At 39.9% G+C, this 10,335-nt stretch overlaps 1 protein-coding gene across 1 annotated transcript; it reads left to right on the top strand.

The window, feature by feature from the left end:
- Window positions 1–3,010: 3,010 nt before the first annotated feature.
- Window positions 3,011–4,991, top strand: LOC115817610 (protein NLRC3-like). Its single transcript, XM_030780940.1, has one exon. It carries the CDS (start codon window positions 3,069–3,071, stop codon window positions 4,989–4,991), a length of 1,923 nt encoding a protein of 640 aa, XP_030636800.1. The 5' UTR covers window positions 3,011–3,068.
- Window positions 4,992–10,335: the final 5,344 nt, after the last annotated feature.

The following is a 10,335-nucleotide window of genomic DNA, read 5'->3' as shown; positions in this document are numbered from 1 at the left end:
AAATCGTTATACATGTGATCAGCAGATCAAAACTTCGGCCGATCAAGGCCAAATCATACGAATATGATTTGAATCTTACACTCTTAATCAATTAATATATTAAAGCTGATATGGATAAAAAATGTTGATACTGGTTTTTAATCCTCGACTTTACTTAATCTTGACAATGCTTTTCATGTCCAACTTGGGTTGTCTGGTTAATTTGATGAATTTTCAGTTAGGAGGCAATATATCAACCACAAGATCTATCGACGTCGGATGAAATATTCTTATATAACAATTTAAGAGGTTATTATAAGAAACTGTTCCTCTACTAATGTCGCTATAGCATACGCATTAAGCTTAGTCTGTGACGTCGTTGCTTTATCGTATTAGGCCTAGTTATGTCTTATTTAGTGAATATGGTCGCACTGGAAGTAATCACACCCCTAACATGAAACTTTTAACGGAGTGGATTTACAGATTCATAACACTTTTGTGTTTTTTGCGTCACGCTTTACTGGTCCGTTTGGTTTGGGTTGTGTTGCATTTCTAAAAGGCGTAATGTGGCCCAAAACTTTCATGTGTTTAAAGAGAGTTTAATGTCCTACAGATGATGACGTTATTGGCAAGTTCAATTTAAGGATGCTGGGTGATAAAACGCACAAATCTAGGGAAGGTCATGAAAGGAGGGTCCTGAAATTTGACCGAGTGCAAAGACTTTTTTTTTTTGGGTCACTGCAGTCAGATGGTATAAGGTATAAGTAGGTCAAACCAGCACGGCGCTTCGAGTAAGACGTCACAGCGGTCAAATGACCGGCGCTCGTAATCTGATGAGAATCAGACAAATTCACATGGCCAACACACAGTGTACATTTGGTCTACATAGACACTCCTGTTCGTGACTGAGTGTGACTGTGTGTGTGTGTGCGCATGTGTCTGTGTGTGTCTACGTGTGTGTCCACAGGACCAAAACAGTTACACTGCCCAAACAAGTCTCGCTGGTCATTGTGAGAATGGAGGAAACTAAAAGGATTGACTGTGGGGACAGAGAGGAGAAGAACACTGTCTGTGGAATGAGTCAGTCTGGACAGTGTGAGGAAGAGGATCCTGTTGACTACAGGACACAGAGACCAGGATCTCCAGTACCCAGCTGTGTGTCTATGAAGAGTGACGAATCCATGGGTAAACCTCTAAACTTCAGCAGAGAACCAGTCCCCTCTGAGTCACAGTGAGTGACTGCATTCACACTGCAGTAATTATACGTACAATATAAATTGATATTAACACTGTGTATAATATATTCATACTGATAGTGTAAGCATGTATAAACACAGCTAAAGAGATTGCACAGGTTACAGTGAGATGTGTGGATATTTTGATTCAGATACTTTGAATCAAAGAGAGTGAACTAAAACACAAATAAAATACTGTTCATATGTTGTAGTTCTTGGCTGTTACAAAAACAAACATTAATATGATTAAATGACATGTTCACCAAACAACAGGAAATGTCACACACTGATTCAGTCACTTTAGCTGTAAACTCTTAAATGATTTTCAGATGATTTTTCAGCAGATGATTCCTTATTGTCACCCTGTCACATTGAGCAGTGTTTATGACATATGATATGCTGTATATTATACATTGACTTACCTGCTCAATTCTCCCAGACCTCAGTCACAGAGACCAGGATCTCCAGTACCCAGCTGTGTGTCTATGAAGAGTGACGAATCTATGGGTAAACCTCTAAACTTCAGCAGAGAACCAGTCCCCTCTGAGCCACAGTGAGTCTCCTCCATAAATATAACAGAACTGACTCAGTAAGACACTGAGGGTCAGATTCACTAGAGGATTGTGTGGCTTTAGTTTCCGTAAAAACATGAGAAAATATAAATGTGTGATAGACTCCACTCACAGAGAAGCCAAAGCTTACATAACAGGACAGTACAGTAAAGACCAGTATCAATCAGTACTGGGAAAGAATGATAAACTGGTGTGTAGGGTTGTGCTGGTCTGTGGTAATACTGGAAGACACAATACACACACGGCACTGCAGTACAATTTCTCTCCCTGTATAACAGCCCTCATGCATTACTGTGGTTTCTACAGGAACAATTACACAAGCACCAAATAGACCCAATCAGCCCCATTCATTACACACCATTCACATCATTCTCATCCAACAAGGACACAGTTCACACTGCAAGGACAACCATAAAACTGTGGAAAAAGATTTAAATAACGATTATTTGGATGATTTAGTGTCGTAATTGGCATTAATACTGATCAAAGATTCACTCTCTGTCTGAAATTTTTGACATAACTGCCTCATCATCCATCATCATACACAAAACCGTTTAGTTGAAATGTATCAGTTAAAAACAGACTAAAGTGACCAATAGAGAACTAAACACAACACAGTTTAGTTGAAATATATCGGTTAAAAACAGACAGAGTGTAAAGTGACAGTACATTAGTCATGTTTAAAGAAAGTCAAAGGGAGGGAGTCCTGTCTGATCTGCCCAACTATTCATAACCACTCACATATATCCATTATTAATAGTCTCATTAGTTTCCTTTATAAATGTTATATTGTCTGATATCAGTTAGAAATGAAAACAGAGACATGTACATATAGTTTGTTTGTTCTGTTTAGTTTCCATTAGTGAAACTCTCCCATTCCCCTCTGCTCCACTCTCTGAATGATTAAACACTGTGTTGTGGGAATTCTTCACCAGCTGTCAATCATTATTGTTACACTTCATCACTATCATCCCAACTGTATATGAGCCCTAAACTCAACTACAAGGCTGATGAGAAGGGTTCAGCCTGCCAGCCTTGATGGAGTCATCTGTCTCCCAAAGAAAGTATCTGTCAAATATGGTAACTCAGGTCTGATCCAGGATCAGTCCAGGTGTTGCCTGTGTCATCAGGTTCTGAGAGATTCTTTTTCTAACTCCTCTCTCTCTCTCTCTCTCTCTCTCTCTCTCTCTCTCTCTCTCTCTCTCTCTCTCTCTGCAGTGTGGAGACAGACCTAACTGAGGATCAGTCTGGGTGTTTCCAAAATGTCCAACACAACACGTCCATGTCTGAGTCAGATGATGTCCTGCTGAGAATCATTGAGGGTCATAAAACCACCCTGAAAAACAAGTATGAGTGCTTATATGAAGGTGTTGCACTGAAAGACAACCAAACCCTCCTCAACAGCATTTACACAGAGCTCTACATCATAGAGGGAGAGAGTGAAGGAGTGAATGAGAAACATGAGGTTTTACAGACTGAAACAGCATCCAGGACACGGGTTTCTCAAGACAAACCAATCAGCTGCAATGTCATCTTCAAACCCTTGTCAACCAACCGAACTAAAGAGGAGAAAAAAGCCTTGTCTAGTCAGGAATCTGGAGGGGACAGACAAAAGCCAGAGATCAGAACTGTACTCACCAAGGGCATTGCTGGAATTGGGAAAACAGTTTCTGTGCAGAAGTTCATTCTGGACTGGGCAGAGGGAAGGACCAATCAGGAAATTGATTTTGTGTTGGTTCTTCCTTTCCGAGAGCTGAACTTGGTTAAAGATAAACAGTTCAGTCTTCATGGACTCCTGCTAGAGTTTCACCCAGAGCTGAAAGACTTGGATCCAAAGAAATATAATGACTGTAAAATGCTGTTCATCTTTGATGGTTTAGATGAGAGTCGACTTCAGATGAATTTTTCTGAGATGCTGTGTGATGTGACCACAACATCATCAGTCAACAAACTGATATCAAACCTGATCAAAGGAAATCTTCTTCCTTCTGCACTCATCTGGATAACCTCCAGACCAGCAGCAGCCAGTCAGATCCCCTCTCAGTTCATCAGTCGTGTGACAGAAGTCCAAGGATTCAGTGATTCACAGAAAGAGGAATACTTCAGAAAAAGAGTCGGTGATGAGAGTCAAGCCAACAGAATCATCTCACACATCAAGACATCAGTGAGTCTCCACATCATGTGTCACATCCCAGTGTTCTGTTGGATTTCAGCCACTGTGCTTCAGGAAATGCTGCGTCAAGACAATGTTAAAGAGATCCCTAAAACTCTGACTGAGATGTACACACACTTCCTGCTCATTCAGACTAAAATGAAGAAGCAGAAATATGAGGAGAAAGTTCAGACAGACTCAAAGAATCCTCTGGAATCAAGCAAGGGGATCTTTCTGAAACTTGCTAAACTGGCTTTTATTCAGTTGCTGAAGGGCAATATCATGTTTTATGATGAGGATCTGAGAGAATGTGGCATTGATGTGAGTGAGGCCACAGTGTACTCTGGGATATGTACTGAGATCTTTAAGGAGGAAGCTGTGCTTCGTCAGAAGAAGGTCTACTGCTTTGTGCATCTGAGTGTTCAAGAGTTCTTTGCTGCTCTCTATGTGTTTTACTGCCATGTAAACAAGAACATGGAGGAACTGGAGTATTTTCTGAAGGGAGAGACCAGCGGACTACTCAGCAAATTTATGAAGGGACTGAACTCTTTTCTGTGGGGAGAGACCAGAGTGGAGCCAGACCATGTTCCCTTGGATGAGTTGCTGAAGAAAGCTGTGGATAAATCTTTGGAGAGTAAGGATGGACGTCTCGATCTGTTTATCCGATTCCTTCATGGCATTTCACTGGAGTCCAACCAGAAACTCCTACAAGGCCTGCTGACACACACACAGAACAACCAGGAGAGCATCAAGAAAATAAGCCTTTACATCAAAGAGTTAAATAAAGATGGTGTCCCACCTGAGAGATGGATCAATCTACTGCACTGCTTGACTGAAATGAATGATCGCTCTCTCCATGAAGAAATTCAAGCTTTTGTCAAATCTGAAAATTACAAAACCAAACTCTCACTTGCACACTGCACGGCACTGGCTTACATGTTTCTGAAGTCAGAGGAGGTGCTGGATGAATTCGACCTGAAGAAATACAACACATCAGATGAGGGTCGTAGGAGACTGCTCCCAGCTGTGAGGTGCTGCAGAAAAGCTCTGTGAGTTTTTAGTTTCACACATTTGTAAAGTAACACTCTTATAGTTGCATTATTTGAAAGGAAAATGAAGTGTGGCTGATCTTGGCCATGTTCCTGGGTACAGGTATCTGTTTTTGGAAAAAATCACAGTTTGTTTTCAATATTGAAATTATGAGATTGTTCATGAATCATGATATACCATAAACATTACAGGAGAGAATATATTCATGCAGACAAACTTATATTCATGACAGTACAGTATATGGATGATGGGCAGTAAAACATCTGTGCATATAAAATATACAGGTAATGTGTTATACATGATTATCTCTGTTTTTTTCATTATTTTTAGTCTCCTCAGTTTCAACAGGTCTAATACCACAGTACACAGGTCAGGGCTTTTCAACTACACATTCAAATGGGCTGGATTTCAGAACCAGGCCTTGTTCATGGCCCAGAAAATGTTTAGAAGCCTATTTTTTGTCTCCCATTTCAAGCCAGGGCTGATTTTAAAGTCCTCCTATTAACATTTAAAATTCTACATGGGCTTGTGCCGGCCTACCTATCTGACTCAATTACACCTTATTACACCCCCCCCCTCCCCATCTTAAAAAGAAGTCCACTGGCCCCCGAACCTCTGCCTACAGCTCTCCCTCTCTCTGGAATAGTCTACCTAAAGAAATCAGAGAGACAAACTCTCTTCATACCTTTAAAACCAAACTTAAGACTCATTAGTTCTCTCTAACGTATGGATGATATAATTTTGAACTGACCATCGAGGGAGGTTCAGTCTCTGCCGTAGTCTCTCCTGGCATAGTTTAGTTTAGTCTCTGTCGGCTTAGATGCCTCTCATATCTTCTCTCTCCTTCTCCCTCCCCTCTGCTTTTGTCTTGACCGTCTCACTTTCTGTTACTAACCCCTTCTCTTCTGTTTGTGTGAGTGGTTCATGCTTAGATTAGATTAGATTAGATTAGATTAGATTAGATTAGATTACATTAGATTAGATTAAATTCAACTTCGTTGTCATTGTGTAGAGTACAGGTACAAAGCCTATAAAATGCAGTTAGCATCTAACCAGAAGTGCAAAAGCATAGTATTATTGACAGATAAGTGCAGGTATAAGTGAGTCCTACAACATAAGTGATGCTATATCTTACAGTATGTACAGTATTATTGACAGTGGTGAACAATATATATATACAGATTTTAATATATGTATACTATATTAATCATGTTACACATAGAGGTGAAGCTGACAGAGTAGGAAAGAGGAGTGTATATGTATAGGTTGTATGTACAGTATAGACAAAATATGTACAGTGGGATGTATGTACAGTATAAATAATGGTAATCTGAACAACGTGAGAGGTTCAGCCAGTGCAAGAATGAGCAGTGCACATATAAAAGTACAGAGACAGTGCAGTGATGTCTGTGTCTTGCTGCATGGATGTGGCTCCATCCTTAGGTCAGTGGACTGACTTTGTCTCCATGCCCTGCTGTCCCTGGCCCTGCTCTCCCTGCGTGGCCCTGCTCCTCCTGTGCCCTCCACAGCCACTAGCGTTTCTACATTCATGCATCTATAAAAAAATGATTTTCTTTCTTTATTTTGTGAAGTGCTGATACCCCACTAATGCTCTCCTTTTCCTCCCTCATCTTCTGCATGTCTGTGTCTCATTTGTCTGAGCATGAGGGTCTTGTTTGAATGTGGCTGCTTTCCTCTTAGGTGTGACCCACTGTGGCTGTGTGGCCTACCCCGGTTGAGCCCCCCCTGCTGTTTTGTTATTCTTTATTTCTGTCTACTAGTGTCTTTTCATTTTCATTATTTCTGTGTTGTTTGCAATTTGGCCACTGGGTCAGCACCTATTGCACACCTGTCTGGTCATGAAGGGGTCTCCTCTCTCTGTGGTCCTTCTCAAGATTTCTCCCATTTTTCCCTATACCATCTGGGTTTTGGGGGGTTGATTTTTTTCTTGCCCATTGTGAGGATTAAGTCAGGGGGTGTCATCCTGCTTTGTTTGTTGTAAACCTGTGGGCATGTAAAGCCCTCTGAGACTGTAAACAGTGATATTGGGCTTGAAATAAACTTGAACTTGAATTTGAACTATTTACATGGAAATATTTACATTTATTTAAAACCATTACAGCTTTACACATATTTACATTTATTAAGCGTTTGGAAATAGTAAAGAAAACTTGTTTGTCAAAGCAGAGTGTTTTTGTCAAAGCAGTGGTTTTCGTGGTCAGTGTTTCATTTCAGTGTTGACAAAGACATATTTTATCAGCTTTACAACAGTTTGTAGCTGACAGGCAGGCACTGACTTTGTGAACAAGATCGAAATCATAGTCTATCAGTGAAGATTAATATAGGAAATTTAAATACATTTTAAGCTTTTGTGACTGTAACTCTCTCTCTCTCTCTCTCTCTCTCTCTCTCTCTCTCTCTGTCCAGACTTGCTGGTTGTAAACTCACTGAACAGTCCTGTGAAGCTGTAGCCTCAGTTCTACAGTCAGTAAACTGTCCCCTGAGAGAACTGGACCTGAGTAACAATGACCTTCAGGATTCAGGAGTGAAGTTGCTCTGTGTTGGATTGAAGAATCCACACTGTAAACTGGAGATACTGAGGTCAGTATTAATGAGGAAAGATATTTTTACTAAAATGTTTTGTGTCATTTCTTTACTCTGGATTTGCCTGTGTGTTCGATCTCTAGCTGAATTAATTCACCTAAACGTATCAGTTTTCATGCCTTTTATTGCGTGTCTTTTCCTGTTGTCTGGATTAAAATTATCTTTTGTTATGCTGATAACAAAAGTATGCAATTTTGAAGATTTAGATTCTGTAATATTCTGATCACATATGACGAAGCAGATAAAGGATTATAGTCATTTGATACGCAACCGAACCGTGATTATATCAGTGAAAGTAATGTTCTCAGACCAGACATCTACAAATAAGCAAAAAAAAAAAAAAAAATGTTTCTTTGCTGTCATCGTTTGGCAACCTAACAGCCAATCGCAAATCGAGAGACTAATTTGTGAAGTCCGCCAAAAACAGCCAGCGCGCACGGGAAGTTTCTGAGGTAAATGTTGAGGTAACCGTAAGTGTCAGAAAAGGTTCGAAATAACTGCAATCCAGTCCACTCTCTTCGTCCCCCATACGTTAACACACAATGTAAGTATGTCTTTAGAATAAAAATAATACATTATTAATCGGAGAAATATTTAAATTATCCGTTTAGATCTGTGTTCAAATCTGTGTTTCCTAATTTGTATGAGACACATGTTAGCTATAGCATGTGAGGGGATTTTCATTCCACATCTGACAGAGAGTAGATGTAACCGGCACGTATTGAAAAAACTAGAAATTACAACAGTACAGTCCACTTTCTCTGTCTTCTATCTACATAATGTATGGATTCTTTCTGAGTATTTTAATGAAGAGATAATCAGACAAATATTTCGACTATCCGTCTTTATTTGCGAACAAGCGATTTTGTAATTAGTCTCTGACACGTTAGCTATAGCATGTGAGGGGATTTTCATCCCAAACCTGACAGTCAATAGAAAACCCGAGAGACTCATTTCTCAAACCCGCCAACTGAGGTAAAAACTGGAGAAGAGGAAAGAGTCCAGTTTGTCAGAAATGACAGCGGCATCTGATTCACTGTTCGTTAACATTCAGAGTTGTTCCCTCAAGCAGCATAAAAATGCATTTTTATATTAGTGACTTTATCCCTTTAGACGTGTGTTGAGACGGTTTTGTAATTAGCCTCTGACACGTTAGCTGTAGCATGTGAGCGGATTCTCTCTCCAGACACAGCGTTTCCACTGTCAGCCGGAGTCCGGAGAAATCTCCGACTGAAATCAACTTTTCACCAGCAGATTCGGTAGCCTGTTCTGTTTATATTAGTCATTAACTCAGTAAAGATTTTTAAATAAGCGGACAACTGAACTTGTTGGTAAAATATGGAAGTACGGCTTTGAAAAAGCAGTGGAAACTTGGTAGTGTAGTTCAGGGGTCTAGCGGTATACGATGGAAGACAGTATATTGAGAGAAAAAGTGAAGGGGGCAGGTTATTTTGTTCGGAACAAATGCTCATCTGGAGTAATTCACACTTATACTTCAGTTGCAGGTCAATTTGATAGTCATAAAATGTGTTTCTCTGGTGTTTTTACTGGAACATGGTTGGATCTTGGATCTGATGGTGATTATTTTAAAACTAGTCTTACTGTGTGTTGTTATTATTATGTCATTTTGATTGACTACTGTCACCTAGTTGAATATATGTGAATATGACTGTGAATATATAATTATATGTGTCATCTCTCTCTCTCTCTCTCTCTCTCTCTCCAGACTTGCTGGTTGTAAACTCACTGAACAGTCCTGTGAAGCTGTAGCCTCAGTTCTACAGTCAGTAAACTGTCCCCTGAGAGAACTGGACCTGAGTAACAATGACCTTCAGGATTCAGGAGTGAAGCTGCTCTGTGTGGAACTGGGGAATCCACACTGTAAACTGGAGATACTGAGGTCAGTATTAGTCAGTTATTGAAAATACAATATTTATAATACATTTTGTCTGAGTTGACGTTTTATGCAGGGATCCAGACTAACTTTTTTCAGAAACATCCTAGAACTGTCCTGAAACTTTGTCTCAACTCTCCCAAAGTGAAAACTGACTGTCCCAAATATGACATTGCTTTTGTTTCCATAACTGTTCCATTCATTTCTCAGATGAAGTGTTTGTGTTGCCATGATACCATCAGTCATTTTTAAAAAGGTTTACAATCTTGACTCGTTTTAAAAGTGTGTGTGTGCGTACAGAAGAGAGATTATATCTGTGTGTGTGTATGTGACAAAGAGAGTGTGTGTTCTTTTTTATGTAGATGAGTACAAGAGAATGAGTGTGTACATTGAAGTGTTTCTGTACACACACACACACACACTCTCTCCCATACCCACACATAAACATACGAGAACTTTGGTGTGTGTGTGTGTGTATGAGAGAGAGAACTTGTGTTTGTTTGTGTTGTGTGTGTGTTTGAGAGAGAGAGAACTTGTGTGTGTGTGTGTGTTTGTGAGAGAGAGAGAGAGAATGTGTGTTTATGTCGTTTGTGTGAGAGAGAAAGAGAACTTGTGTGTGTTCAGGGTCTAAAATTAACACCCACCACTTGCCAAATGTGAGTAAAAATCTTTGTTGGTGAATAAAATGAATGATGTCAGTTGCCATTGGCGGGTTGCTGAAATAGACCTACTTCACTACAAACTTTCATCACTACCATGGGCGTCAGTTTGATTTGAAAAGTTCTGGGGACAATGACGGGTTTGACGTGACCTTTTTTCAGTGGGTCATATACTGCCGATAGATGTAAA

Source organism: Chanos chanos, chromosome 7 (genome assembly GCF_902362185.1).
Source record: "Chanos chanos chromosome 7, fChaCha1.1, whole genome shotgun sequence".
NCBI classification, from domain to species: Eukaryota; Metazoa; Chordata; class Actinopteri; order Gonorynchiformes; family Chanidae; genus Chanos; species Chanos chanos.
The sequence above is the reverse complement of the archived record's forward strand: the minus strand, read 5'-3'. Positions and strand labels throughout refer to the sequence as shown.